The following is a 15,171-nucleotide window of genomic DNA, read 5'->3' on the forward strand; positions in this document are numbered from 1 at the left end:
TTGCAGCCTATCCATGATGTGGATTAAATAATAACTACTTCACACTATTAAGGATTATAGAGTGGATAGACCACGGAAACTGAACCCACAGGAAGGCTTTGCTAGAGGTTTCATATCATGACATCCAGATAAAAAAGAAAAACTTTGCATGTTGCATTCTAAAGCCTATAGCAAAACTTAAAATCTCTGTCTTAAAAGAAATGCTTTCTAAAAATGTAACTATGGACTGGGAAAAAAAAAATTCCAGAAGCCTGCATTTGGCTGTATCCCATCTTCTTTTGTCAGCTGTCTTCCTGAATCAAGCAACTATATTACCATCAAAAAAGAACTTAATCATTTCATAAAATACCTGGAAAATTTATGTGAAAACAGTTTATGTTGCAGTAGACTTTTTGTGGTTTTTAAAGCACCAACCAGCAAAAGCTATTCACATCTTAAGGAAAGCTAAGAAGAACATATGAAAAATTTCCCCTTTTTTCACATGAGTAAGTAATATTTACTCTTCCAGAGCCTGTGACTGGCAGTATCTATAATACACTCTTGAACTGAATATTCTTTATAAATCGATTTTGAAATACTGCTCCACTGTCTTGATTCCTAAACACAGACCCACAAAAATTAGTCTAGCAAGATGACATTAGTCTCTTCTCACTGACCAAATGCTTTGTAATAAGCAGATTGGCGGAGATGACTTAATTCAGACACACTGAGCAACTGAATAATTAAATCAAATAGAAGAGCTAATAAAGAGTGCATAGAGACTGCACAGACAACATTATTTAGGGAATGGAGAAAGTAAATGGAAAGAGAATACTAGTAAGGCTTAAATGTACCTTGATTCAGTATTCTGATTTGTTAAACATTTCCCCATCATTTTATGCCCTAATAAGTTTCCATTGACTAACATGACCTAAAGCTAGAGAGAAAGTAGCTCAATGCAGAGTTTCCTAGAACGTATGTCCACCAAGCTGCTGCAACTAAATATCAGTTAAAATAATTGAGAAAATGGAAGCATACATATCATAGCACATTTTTTTTGAGACTAGTGTTTGAGTATAGTAACAACCAAGCTACTTTGAACACCATGCTGTTTCAAAATACATTAATCCTATTTCAAGTTCTAATAAAAAGTGAATCTTACAATGTGTTAAAAATAGGAATACTGTGAAATTAGTTGATAAACGCAGCACTGAATATAAAAAAGTACTTTGTTATTGCCCACATTCAATTGTCTGTTAAACCTCAGGTTATCAGGAGGTAAAACTATACCTTATATCTACTGTAAACAAAACATGACCAAGATAAATCAAAAATAATCTGGCACCACATATTAATACATAATTCAATACAAGCTAAAATCAAAAGTTAATGTTCAATGTGAACACTGAAGCCTGACATCCTGTTGTCTTCTCTTCCCTTCAACCAAGAAGAGATACTCCCTTAAATGTCAGTGAAATTATTTGAATGATCAGTGGGAGCACAGCCCCCTGAAGTCTGGTAAGAAACAATCTTAGTTATGGGTCAGTTCTTCTCAGCTGTTTAATTTCATGTATTTCTAATTGCAAAAAGATAGGAGGATCAAGACAATCACTTCTGTCGACGCAGTACAATCTAAAACTTAACACAGTTGTATGGCAATTGTGAAAACCTGACTTTTGACAGCCAATAGAAGTAAGAATCAATTAGTGAAACTTCTGGTAGCAGACAGAAAAAATCACCTTACCCCTAAGACCACCCATTTGTTTTATTACCTACTGTTACAATGCACAATGATAGTATTGCTAAAAGGCTGCACTTTGATTTTCACTAAAGCCAGCCAGATCAGAAATAGCAACAACAAGAGTTTGCTATGATTTAAAGGCTATCAATGCAACTGCTTGTACTCTTCAACTCATGGAGATTCAGGCCACTGCCAACTAAGTGAATGAAACAGAAGAGTAAATGTAATTTCAGGAATAGGTAGTTTCAACTTTTCATTTTTGCAATTTCAAAGCAGCAGGCTGTCAAGTCCAATTCAAGTGCTCAGAAGCAAGTTTTACTATTAGAAAAATAACTTTTTAGTACATAAAGACAATTTTTGGGTCTGTCTGCATTTGTAAATGTAAATTTAAGATAAGTCTATGCCTATTTCAAGACCAAAGGCAATAAGGTTAACTCCAAGAGAAACAATCAAGGATGTGAGGGCAAAAAAGTATCATAACATGATGCAGAAGATTCAAAATCTACATTCCTGGGCAAGTTGAGCTAAAATCTTATTTTTACATACATATTCATATGCATGTATATACATATGTGTATGGATTTAATACATACAAATAAAAATTATATATTATCCAAACACGTGCACACATACATTCTACAGATCTCAAAATAAGCAGCACGGGCACATAATTAAGGGGTCCCCAGGGCTCATAAAGAAAGTGCAACGACCTTGTTAGTGTTTGGCCTTTCTTTCGCACCCAGTCTCATTGTAAAACAGTCAACCATGAAAGTACTTTAAAAAGCTGGTTTTCTTTTTATTTACAGCATGATTTTATAATGTACCATTCATGTTTTATAGAAGCTGGTACTTCTGTATATCTTTCTGCCAAATTCAACATGAACCACAAACTTTCTAATTTACAACTTTCAGAAATTTGAATGCTTTTGAATACCGGGATTTTCAACTTTGCAATTTAATGACAACCCTGCCTTTGGCCTTTCCTGACCTGTTGTGAAGTAAATCAGGCACACTAATGTGGGCTAACAAGTCTTTTTCACACTGTTCGATCACCCTGCATCTTTTTTCTCAGCAGACACCGCCTCTCTCCCACTCTCTGTCTAGCCATCCTCCCTCAAAGCAAACAAAATGGTCACTGTAACCCTGCATTACTGCTCATTAGATCACAGGTTAGTCAAGTGGAACTGCCCGAGGTTCCCAAAGGAGAGCTATACTTCAAAAATCTGTCCATGTCAAATGAAGAAAAAACCCCTGAGCGTGGGGTCACCCAGATCAATGATCAAAAGAGACTGAGAATAGTGGAGGGAAAAAAAGAAAAAAAAAAAAAAAAAAGAAGAAGAAGAAGAAGAAAACCCCCTTTTTTGTAAAAAAACAGCCTTCTGTATAATAAATCAGAATAGAAAAATACTAAGCTTTTTTTCCCCCACTTTAACAACAGTCCATTTTGGCTTTAAAATGTTTTTTCTTGTTTTTCTGAAGATTTTACAAGAGCAAGAGTATTTTTAAAGTGTTAAGATTGAGGTTTCAATAAAACTCAAACTCACTTTAAGAAAATTAGCAAGAGAAATAATAATGGAAGATAATGAAGATTTTATCTCCATCACATAAATACTTAGCTATTCCAAAATGAGTCAACATCAATTTTCATTCAATTATGACTTTCATTTAAACAAATCATACATTCTGAACTTCATGAAAAAAGATACAAGTAGCATGTCCACAAAAAAGGTGGTCAAGCATAAACTACATAGTCTGAACTCTTCTGCTACATGACAGATGTGCAGGCACGTGCAATACTTCAAGAATGTACAGTACCATGTCTGTGGACTCTGCTTGTCCTTTACGTACATAGGGCAACTTTTTAGTAAAAACCACAAAACAAAAAAGCCCAAATCAAATTTTAAACATTTAAAATACAATCATAATTTTAATTAATAAATTTTGATTCACAGAACAGATCAAATTACTCAATGAAGAGCACTGACTGTTTAATAAGGTTCTGTGCAAATACAGGTTACAGATATCACATGCATTAATACTGCTTATTCAAAATGAGCTATGTATTTCTAAAACAACAAATATACACTGTGCCACTAGATGCTGTTGCAGCTAAAGGGACCTGATTGATTCCTGGAATATTGGTTGCAGAGCAGGTTTTTGTTTACAGCTCTGAAAAGATTTCTTCGTCTGCCCTAGAGAGTGACCCAAATTTCACTCTCTTACTCCCTTTATCCTCAGCCATGAATAAAGGCATAATTAGCAACAAAGAACAAAGGTAAACAAATTGGAACAGAATATCTGTAGTAGATTTGTAGCTAATATATGGTCTGTTGTAGCAGAATTACTGTAACATAACAAACCTATAGGAAAGCAAAGGAAAGAAATCCTTAAAGTACTTAAATGTTTCATAAAATGTGGTAAACTATTTCCTAGTTTACCACATTACCAGAGTAACACAAAAAACGAAAATGAGACTATAAATACTGTGATAATATATTATGAAAAAATATTGAAAAAAATTTACAGAATAAGCTTGTATTAACAGAGAGACAGATGAAACAACTTATTTTTAAATAAATAATGCAATTGTAACAAATATATAACAGTATATGCAGTAATCCAAATTATCTACCTCTGGAGATACGTGTGGATGAAATAAAAAGTCTTTTAAGCAAAACTCATTCACTAAAGCAGGTGGGGCTTTTTGTTGGTTTTCTTTTTTTTTAATCAGTTTTCTAGATGCCTCACACATCTATTAAGAGGCAATAGATACCTATTAATACTTGAAATGGAACTCCAGCATGCATTAACTTTAAAGATGCCCACATATTAATACTGAGTCCTTACTTTTAAGACAGTATTAATACAGCACAGGCTTTCTGACCCTTGCAACTTCGCATCTAATCAGAATCTGAACAACTAAATATAACAGAAAATATCAGAAAAAGCAAAGATATTGAGAAATATGTAGTCATAGGAATGGATTATTCAATACATTGTCAACACTCTGGTTCTTAAAACAGTAGGAAAAAATATCAGGATGATGTGTGTAAATTTGAATAATAAATGAACACATTTTCAAGTGAAAAATTGTCTAACTTTGCCTTTTTTAAAACATGTTACCTAGTTAATTTGTATGATCCTTCAAAAAGTTCTTTTCTAGACTAACTCAAAACTTCAGGCAGTTCAGATTCTAACAGAAGAAGTTACTGTTTCATGTCAGACTGCTGTAATAGATTTTCTAAACATTTAAACTATTTTGAGGAAACATTTATGCTTATAAAAATTCCAGCATGACTAATGATATGCTGCAGTATCAACAAATCATCATTAGAATAATGTCGTTATATTCAAAACCCTGCTTCTAGTCTTATGAAGACAATTGTTCCCAGATGCTAGAGTGGATAATTCATGTTTCTTCAGAAGCATGTCCGCATCTGCTGTTGAATCACTGCAAGAAGTGGATGGGAAAATGGTTTCCTCTTTTTGAACCAAAAGTCATTATGCACTGAACAGAAGTGGTTTCTGAGGAAATAATGGACACTGTTCAGCCTATATTGCTAAAGAAGAAGGACTTCAATGGCTCCAATTTTCTTTAAGTAAAAACTCAGTACTGCATCCTCATAGTCTCTGAACTGTGGGGCCCTTCACTACTTTTGAATTTGCAAATCTCCATGTCATTCTTTGTTTTTGTGTGAACCTTCAAATGCTCTCTACTCATCTCTTCTGCTTCACTGCCAGTAAAGTCTTGGGAAGTAACAGGGAAAGAGGTGCATGAGACTTGTCAGCAGTCCCCTTCCCTTTCTCCTGTTACTTCTTCTCTCTAGTTCATTTGCAAAAACAGCAGTGTCCTGTCCAGCAATCAAGCTCACTGCAGTCTTTGATTTTTGTCATCCACCACACCCAGAGAGCATCCAAGATTTTTCCAGGAGCTTAATGGCTTGAAAGAATGCCAGGGTAAAAAAAATGAGCTCAAAACTAAGAATGGATAGGAAGGAATTTAATCTCACCTTGCAGTAGTATGTGTTTCCTTCCTGGCCTTTGACAATTGTAGCATTGTTTCAGTAACATCCAGACCACTGATGCAAAGATGATCCTTTCCCCATCCTGTCACTTGGGAAAACATCATTGTTTCATGAATTCTCACATATCATGCCAACATCTCCATCTCCAGAGATTTATGGTTTGTTTTCGCTCATAGGAATCTTACGCTCAAAAATCTAAAGAACCAGCCTCTGATAGGCCTATGACACCTCAATTTTCAGGCTTGTTTTTCCTCATGCTGCAGCTTAGTTTCAAGAGAAATTCTCCTCAAGCATCTTCAGAAATTTTGAGTTTCATAGGGAACAGAAAGCCTCCCATGCTCAGGCTGAGCTCTGAGCACCTTCTGTTTGATGCAGGTTTTAAGAAACTCGGCATACACATATTTCCAGCAAAGTCTTCAGGGTGTTGGTAATTACAGACAATAACCTATGCTGTGTCACAGTGTAGGTAGTATCGATGCAGCTGAAAATTTTCTACTTTTGTGGCACATAATTAAAATCTAACTTGAAATACTTACACAGATATAAAATGGATAGATTTTCTCCTGCTATGGCTATTGTTGAACTTCCCTGACATGACCAATTAAGATGCTCAACATGATTTCCCATGTGTGTGAGTGTGTAATTCCTGCAGAATGGACTGTGGCCAGAAATTAATTTCATACCCTGCATACCTACTCTAATGGAATGAAGATTATGTTATCATAATCAACTTGAAAAACATTTCTTTTAAAATTTACTTTTTATGTTGAGTACCGATTATAAATTATGTAGTTCAACTACAAAAAATTATCTTTTCCTAGGTAAATTCAAGGTTCACAGTATATTTAACTTGCCTATAATCAGCAAACTTGTTTTAGCACTAAAAAGAAAAATAGAAGTCTTCATCTTTTAAAAAGCAGCAGCTTATATTATTGAACTCAAGATTTCATTCTAGTACATATACATGCATATATCCATATAAGATGGGTGTTTGAAAGAAAAACACATACTAAATAATTTTTACAATAGAAGAGGTTTCACAAACTTGATCCAATGCATTACTAAATACTTTTCCATTATTTTTCAACTGATCCTGAGACCATTTTTGCTAAAATGGTAGAGTTATATTTGGAAAGTAGTTATATAGCCACTATTTTGTTCCATTTGTAATAGTTATTAATTCTGAAAGAAATACGACTTCTCTTGTTCATGTAAGATGTCACTAACGGTAATTAAATTTTTGAGCATTCAAGAATTCCCCAGAACAGCAATATCACAGACCTAGAGGCTCAAAAGAGTCATAATGATTGTGTGGTCAGATTTGTATCCAACAGGCCTCAGGATTTAATTTAATTCTTTACTAAAGCACACCAAATTTTTACCAAGCAAAAACGGTTTCAGAAAGAACTGTAAAAAGCTGTGCTCTTCTATAACAGTCCTTACTGAATACTAGATAAGCATTTGTAAGTAAACAAATATTTATGAAAAACGTTTAATAAACTATGCATATAGATTTGTATCTGAAAGCATTTTAAACTTTCTCTCATAAATTTACTTTTTATTTTTAGATACTATGCTCTATCTTTACAGTCACTGTGTTTAGTTCTGCAAGTGCAGACAACTCCTCTTTGAACAACATTTTCTGTCTTCTTTCTTTGCTTGGAAGTCAACAAAGACACTAAATTTTCAAAACATAGTGAAAATATGTTTCTTTCCTATCTCTCTCTCAAGTCCAGTAAAAGTAATTGCACACCTCCTCTAGAACATCCATTTTTAAGAAGGAAAAATTATTTTCCAGTATTTCCTGTATAATCTTCCTTTACTATGGTTCACTGTAGAGGGATAAGCCAAAAAAGCATGAGAAGTAATGTGGTAGGTAGAAGGGTTCAACTCTCACTAGATTTTAGATGCCCACACCTCCAACTTTCCATCTAGTTTTACACCTTCCTCCCACCTCTTGTTGGTGCCTGTATGCCAGCTATCCAATTTTGTTCTCATCTGAATTTATTAAAAAATAAGACCTTGAGGAAGGATAGCAGTTAAGTAATTTTTAGGTCCAGACCAGTTCATCACGTGGTCGTACAGACAGACTGTCACACCTGAAAGATGGGGGTGGCAAAGAGGCCAGCAAGCAAACCAATACTGCTGATGAAATAAATACTCAAAGTACACAGCATCTATATGCATATAAAACAACCATTTGGAGACCCAAATAGTGCTGCAAAAATCCACATCTGGAGTTCAAAACTATATAAATCAATACTCTTTGAAATCTACTCCAAGATACGTAGCTGCTTTTTATGCGAATGTGTACCCGGCACCATTCGCTACAAAGGGCCATTCAAGAGATTTATTTCTCTAAATACAGTTTCATATTGTGAAATGGGTGTATGTGGACAGGATTTCTACTCCTGTGTCTTAGCTACTACTACTCTTTATCTTCTTGTACACTCTGTAATATGTGCATTTTTGCAGGTGTGCTTGAGCAATTTTTTTGGTATCTTCAGGAACATCATTCCAAATCAGAATTTCTAGTGGCAGTTTTTGAACTCATTTCCTTGCAGACTCACCCATTTGTCAAGAGCACAACTGGAATTTACTATTCAGAGAGATACTTTTCTTTGTTAAGTTTTTGTTTCTTTGTCCCACATACACTAGGACAGCAATATTAAGCTTTACTAAGTGATATTATTCACTAAAACATTATCAACTATACCAATTCATTTTTTTTATCTAATGAATATATTGACAATTTTACCTGTTATGGCTTTCTTTATTTTAAAACGTGATTGAAACACAAATTCAGGCAAGGAAATCGTGTGGTTACTGTTTGGATTCAGTCTTGCAACTGTATGAAATTGCTTGCTGTTCACATTTAGCTACAATGTGGATCTACTCACATTTATTAAAATTGGTTAGCTTTTTAGATTGCATTTATATATATTTTTTTTATCATAGGATCCTTTTATATCTAAATCATTTTCCTAATAGGTATGATGAAACTTTTAATCAGTATGGAAGTTCATATAAGAAATACAAATAGGAGAATAGGAGTTACTTCTTCATTGTTCTAACCAGGTCAAAACTACTATTGTCTAAATACTAGTTTAATAATATTCTCCACTCCTGCAAATGTGTTCATAACTGAAGTCTGACAAATAACTCTTCTGTTCCCTCAAAGGCCACAGTTGTGAAGGAAGCAGCCAATACTCAAAATAGCAGAGTCCAGCTCCAAAACAATCTTCAAATATCAGGGGATACACCTTGGACGAAAAGAAGTATTTGCAATGAGGGGATTGCAAATATTAAGGTCACTAAGGTCACTATGATCTCAAAAACAGGGTAGGAATCTATATTTTGGCTATTTACTGCAGTAATCTGAAGATAAATCATCTCAGAAACAATTCCTTGAGGAACCAAAAATCTGTCCCTGATTTAACTTTGCTCTGGATGTCCCTGTCACAAAGCACACAGATTTGCAACAGCTGGTCTTTGAAAACTCAGATTTGAGAGGCTTGACCAGGGTGAGGACAGGACAGACTGCAGAGAAAACTTTCATTTTCACTCTTGGTCGCAGGCTAAGTTTTTGCAGTACCTGCTCCTGGGGAAAACATTTGCTCAAGTCTGTGAGCTAAGGTACTACATAGTCTCTGAAGTTAACCTCTTTAGTAGTCACTGTTCAATGCGGTTTTTCAGATTGCTAGTAATGACATCTATTACTCATACACAAAGGGTTTCCAAAGAGGAACCATTTTCCCCTAACTAGCATAAACCACAAACAGCATGAATTATGGAAAAACAGTACAAAGACTTTGGAATAGAAAGAAGTGATTACATCCTGGAATTGAGCCTGTCATACTAAGTAGCCAACTCAGACCATTGGCAGGCCTAGAAAGCCCAATTTGCAGCATGCTCCAGATCCCTACCACCAGTAAGAGCCTCCAAAGATGCTGGCAAACCTGAGCATTCTCTTGGTTATTTAGTTTTAAGATATTTAAGGCTTCAAGAAGACACTTTATGTACAAAATTATTTCTAGACACAAACAACTGAGAAAAAACTAGCAGAGTAATAGATAACAGCCCTCATAGCCTTAAGATGGCTCTTTTCATTAGGAGAGACACCTTCCACTATTCTCCTAACAGAAAACCTAATTAAACACTGCCAGTGACTCAAAATCCATATAATCTCAAAAAGATAAATGCATCACAATCTATGTAAATAGGCAACAAGCCTTTCACACTCACTTTTGAAAATATTGTTTGCACTTTAAAGATTTTTTTTAAAAATATAAAAAGGACAATCAAAATGACTCTCCAATGGAGTTTCCCCCACCTATCAAGTCAAATTTAAAGTAAGGTCTTGTATGCAAGAAAAAAAACTCAGCACTTGTGATCAGCATAAGCTTTCCACTATTCTTTTCCCAACAACTATATTTAAAACAATGGTATAATCTTAAAATAGGCTGAGAATAGGTTGATTTACTGTTAACTAGTAAGTCCATATTAAAAAGTTCTATCTTTTTTTTTTTTTTTAAAAAGGGAATTTAGAACAGATCTTCAGTGATTTTTCATGTTACTAGTGGTCACCAATTTAAATATAGGAAAGAAATTTATTATTTGCCTGAATTTTCGGATAACTGAATACAAACCCATCTACAGGTTATAGTGTATGAATGTCTTCACATATATGGTCTTAGAATAGAATAGTTCAAATGGAGTGGATCTACACTGATCATCTAATGCACCTACAATCTTAAAAAGAGACTTAAATATAAAAATAGAAATGTCCCAAAGTCAACACACTGCCAAACAAGAAGCTGCTTCACAAGTGAACTGGAAAAACTAGTTAAATTTGGTTCCTCCTTTGGCCAGGCCTATATGGCTTCCAGGAGTCCTAAACAGATCCAGACAAGTATCCAGAATAGCCTGCTCCTAAAATATATTGACTACAGACAACTTCCAATACATGCAGCTCCTAAATATTGCTCTGACCTGGGAGAAAAATGCACACTGGTTCAACTCACAAGAATCCACTGTAACATCCAGCTTCTGGTACTCATACACAAAGCAGCGCACATTCCAAAATAAAAATTAACAAGCTGATAATCACAGCAATGCCTGTTCCCTTTTAAAGCCATTTGAAGCACTTTTATCACCATTACTTTCCTGCAATATTTTAACACTGTAAGAGAAATCTGACTAATCAAAACCAGTTTTGACAATCAAAAGTACTTTCGTGTGGAAAAATAAAAGTACATTCTGTCAGAAAGATACTTACTTAAAAAGCATATAATTAGAGAAATTGTTTTGGAACTGTAGCCTGTATTTTGGAAACTATGGCCAAACTGATATGCTACCACCTTCCCTCATATGCTGAGTAACTAAATTTATTTTTCATTTGTAAAATTTTTTATTTGCTATTTCATAAGCTTTCCAAAACTACAGTCAGAACTGATTTATATAGGATTAATTCTTCATTACTGTAATTTCAATCTAAAATAAAGCTATTCTGGAGCAAACCCATTGGAACAAAAACAATTGTATCAGTTTTACAGTTTGGTTAATATATGCAGTCGTTATCTCAGCACAGACTTAGCAGATATTCAAATATGTCTAAATACATGCTATTGTCACAGGAAAAAAAAGCAACTTACAAATATCTTTGACATGGGAAGATAGAATAACCACCAAAGAAGTCTACATAAGAGAAACATATTTACTTCTAGTTTCTGAAATGAAATGCCATGCCAAAGTTACTTTTCTTGAGTTCATTTAAAAATCAAAATATAACTAGAAAACAGATAACCAGCAACAGAACTCAGCGAAAAAAAGGATTACATTTACTGATTAGTATTTCAGCTTGGCTTCTCCTGTAATTTTCCCTGGTCATTACAGTAATATGAAGAATATTCTGCAAAATGAATTAGATTCAATTGCATTTTATAAATTAAGTTATTTGGATATTTTTGCAAGTACTTACTATAGCTGTGAATTGAACTATTCATGACATTGCTTATTACTTACAGCACGTAGATTCTACAGTATCATTTCTACCTAAGCAATGTATGGATAAAAACCACATTAAATAAAGTGAAACATTGTGAAAAACTGAAGCAACTGCACTTCCCAACAAAACATATAACTAACATCTGTTGCAGAAATTGCTTGGCACTTGCACAGTTTTGTGAAGAATTTTTGTTGTAGATAAATATTTTTCTACATTTCCTATTATGCACCACTCAACTCAGACATTTTCCTTAATTATACTCCAAGGAGTTCTTTCATATCCATTAAAGAAAGGCAATTTGTTGCCTAAAAAAAAACCGCACACATATTTTTAAATTTCAACTGTGATTCATCTGTCTTCTAACACATGAAAAAATGTCAAGAAAATACCTATAATTAATGGACTTCATTCTGCAAAAATTTCTAATAAAACTCTCAATGCTCAACATGTTACATTTGTTACATACTTTAATATGTTTGTTTTATATAAGCAATGATCTTGCCATTCATCATTTTACTTCTATTCCACATCTCAATAAGGAGGAAAACAGCACAACAAAGCATCAGGAAAGCAAGAAATTACCATTTCAACATCGGTAAAAATGACCAAAGAAGGCTTCTACTTTGTATACACAGCAATCACAGATCATAATTTTTTTCAGAGACAATGTAACAACTTCATGATATTTTCTCTCTCTTTTTTATTCCTTTTTTTTTTTCTCTTTTTCTTTTAATTTCTCTTTCCAGTACTCTTAACTAAAGATCTTCAAAATCACTGAGCTCTTGATACAGTGTGAGTTTTTCCCTGAGAATATGCATGTACTGTGCACATTTAACAAAACTGTTGTATTCTGCACACATTCTGTTGTACTCATACATTAGCAATCAAGACTTGTCTGCTACCAGAATAAAGTGTAAGATTTTTTTTTTTAAAGCATGTAGTAGAAACCCATTTAAATGCTATTGTAAGCATATAGAGATCTATTACCCTACTGAGATCTCAAGCAACTGGTAATGAAGAATGAGGCGAAAATGAGGGTACTGCCAATAAAAGAAAAGAAATGTTAAGTCTAAATACACAGAAAACTCAGGTCAGGCCCAAAAGTCTGCCCACGTGAGTTCATCTGCAAAATGAGAGAGTTACAAGTATAATTTGCTGTTAAGGAAACCAACTGGCATTGCATTCATTATTAATATGAAACTGGAGAAAGAACATTTCTTAAATTTTATTTGCTATAAAAAACTTCACTTAATTTTGGCCACTTTAAAAGTGAAAAATATAGTAAAATAAGAAATACTTAAATCATATAAGAAATAGCCCTACTGATGATGAAAAATGTGATCTGTATTGCTCTATGAAAAAGTTAAAGCCAAGGCATATAAACTATATTTGGATGATAAAATCCAACCAGTTTTGTCTCAGGATATTTTTGGTTTTTAAGTGGGAGGCTTTTGCTTTTATGCTGTAAAATAACCTAGGCCAAATTTGCTTTTATGCTGTACAATAAACCAGGTCAAATTATTAAACTTACATATCAAAATCCATATTACATTTCCTTTACGTATTAAATACTTTTTTCTAAGTCTGTTTTTTTACATGAACAAGACCTAGAACTTGTAGGTTCTATCCCTGCATAACTTTTGTTTACTTTTTTATGTAACTTGATATTTTCAATCCAAATTCTATTTTTTTCCATTTCTCCTAAGAATGAATTTTCAGAGAAAAGAACCAACAATTTTTAAAAATATTTTACAGTGTAGTTGACAAACCTTTCACAATTTCTTCTTAAGAACACTGCTATACTCCACTTACATTTATGCCATTTCCTAACATATAATAAGCTTAATTTCTTTTGACTCAGAAAGGAGACATAAGTAGCAATAAAGAAAAAAAAGGCTGTGTGTTCAACTATACTGTACTAAGAGCAGCTATTGTACAGATCAGTTTGTTCTGAGCTCAAATTCTATACCTTCATATTTCAGAAAAAGAAAAATCTAAGAAAGAATCAGTTTAAATACAAAGCAGCAACATGGTAAGGTGCTGAAACAGTTTTCAGTCTGCTGCAATCACAGAACAAACGGATTCCTCATATAATCTTTAAGAGGAGGAGTCCTTTAAATGACATTTATGAACGGAATGACACAACCCGATTTTACTTCTTCCTACAATTTCAGAAGTAATTTACAGCGTTTCCCCAAATGTATCTGACATGATAGGAATGTAGACAAGACAAATTTCTCAGAAACTAAAGAGCAAAAGGTACACTGAATAGAACAATTACGTAATTTACTGTGTGATAGCTAGAAATTAGACAAAAATATTACTCCTTGGAACAGGAAGATGAGAAACACTTCAGGACTTCAGAACAGGAATTGCAATTCTGACCTTAAATCAGTACACAGCCGTTCAGATAAAAGCTTTTATATAAAAAAGACAACCTATGGCTGCAACATACTGCTTTAAGCAGTGGAAAAGAATGGAGTAATGGAACAGCGCAAAATTAAAACTAATAGCAAATAAAAACCCAAGTTAAACAAAAAAAATCACTGTCCCAGCAGCTTTTCACAAGAGTAGTTTTAAAAACATCTTTCTTCCCTTAAGCAAAATATGGTGAAAGCAGAAGATCTGCTTGTATCCAAGTATTACTTGTCTGTTTTCCAGAACAACTAAGTCTGTATAGAGTGCAGTGGACTAAGCTTTTGGGGACTGGGACTGTTGCTGGTCTGCATACTTACAGTAAAGAAGAAACTGAGGCCAGTCCTTAACCAGGATGTCAGGGTAATAAGTAATAAGGGATCAGTGGTGTGCAGAAAGTAAATACAAGCAGGCAAGAAGCTGACACATTAACATACCTCTTGTACTGAGCGAGCTGCTGGCTTGTCTTGGTGATTGGCCAGTATTAAAAACGGCAAAGTACATAACTGTGGGTGCTGAAGAGCAGAATGCAGCTCATTCCTAGCAGTTTCTAGATCATCTTCCGAGGAGGCGCTGTCTAGTACAAATATTACCCCTTGGGATCCTTGGTAGTAACGACTCCAGTATTTCCTGATATTGTCAGCTCCTTTCAAGACAATAATGAGAACTAATTAAAACAAGAATAGTTTAACAAATGTAACACTTGTAAGTGAAAATAAACCATCTATTTAGAATTATTAAAATAATTAATTAAATTTTCTCTCTTAACCATCATTAAAAGAATAAAAAGAAAAAAAGTATTAAAATATCCAACATACACACACACACACCAATGTCAAATCAACATTGTTTAAATAAGGAAGGAAGTTGACTCAATGCAGCTTTCTTCCATTAAAGCGTCTGCTCTGTTAATGAGTACTGGCAGAACTACCATGCTGACAGTACCACAGAGCCTAATCCTTTACCTTCTCACTGGAATATCTTGGCACTAAGACCTAAACCTT

At 34.0% G+C, this 15,171-nt stretch overlaps 1 protein-coding gene across 5 annotated transcripts in view; it reads right to left on the bottom strand.

The window, feature by feature from the left end:
* ARL15 (ADP ribosylation factor like GTPase 15) overlaps positions 1–15,171 on the bottom strand; it is a 225,796-nt gene that overhangs the window by 116,654 nt on the left and 93,971 nt on the right. For all 5 annotated transcript variants that reach the window (XR_010031362.1, XM_063181353.1, XM_063181351.1 and 2 more), the window contains one exon: positions 14,605–14,813. Coding sequence is in view for 4 of the 5 variants with exons in the window: in XM_063181353.1 (XP_063037423.1) it covers positions 14,605–14,813 (209 nt within the window). In the remaining variant the exon portion in view is untranslated. The remainder of the gene's footprint in view (positions 1–14,604; positions 14,814–15,171) is intronic.

This window comes from Melospiza melodia, chromosome Z, assembly GCF_035770615.1.
Source record: "Melospiza melodia melodia isolate bMelMel2 chromosome Z, bMelMel2.pri, whole genome shotgun sequence".
NCBI classification, from domain to species: Eukaryota; Metazoa; Chordata; class Aves; order Passeriformes; family Passerellidae; genus Melospiza; species Melospiza melodia.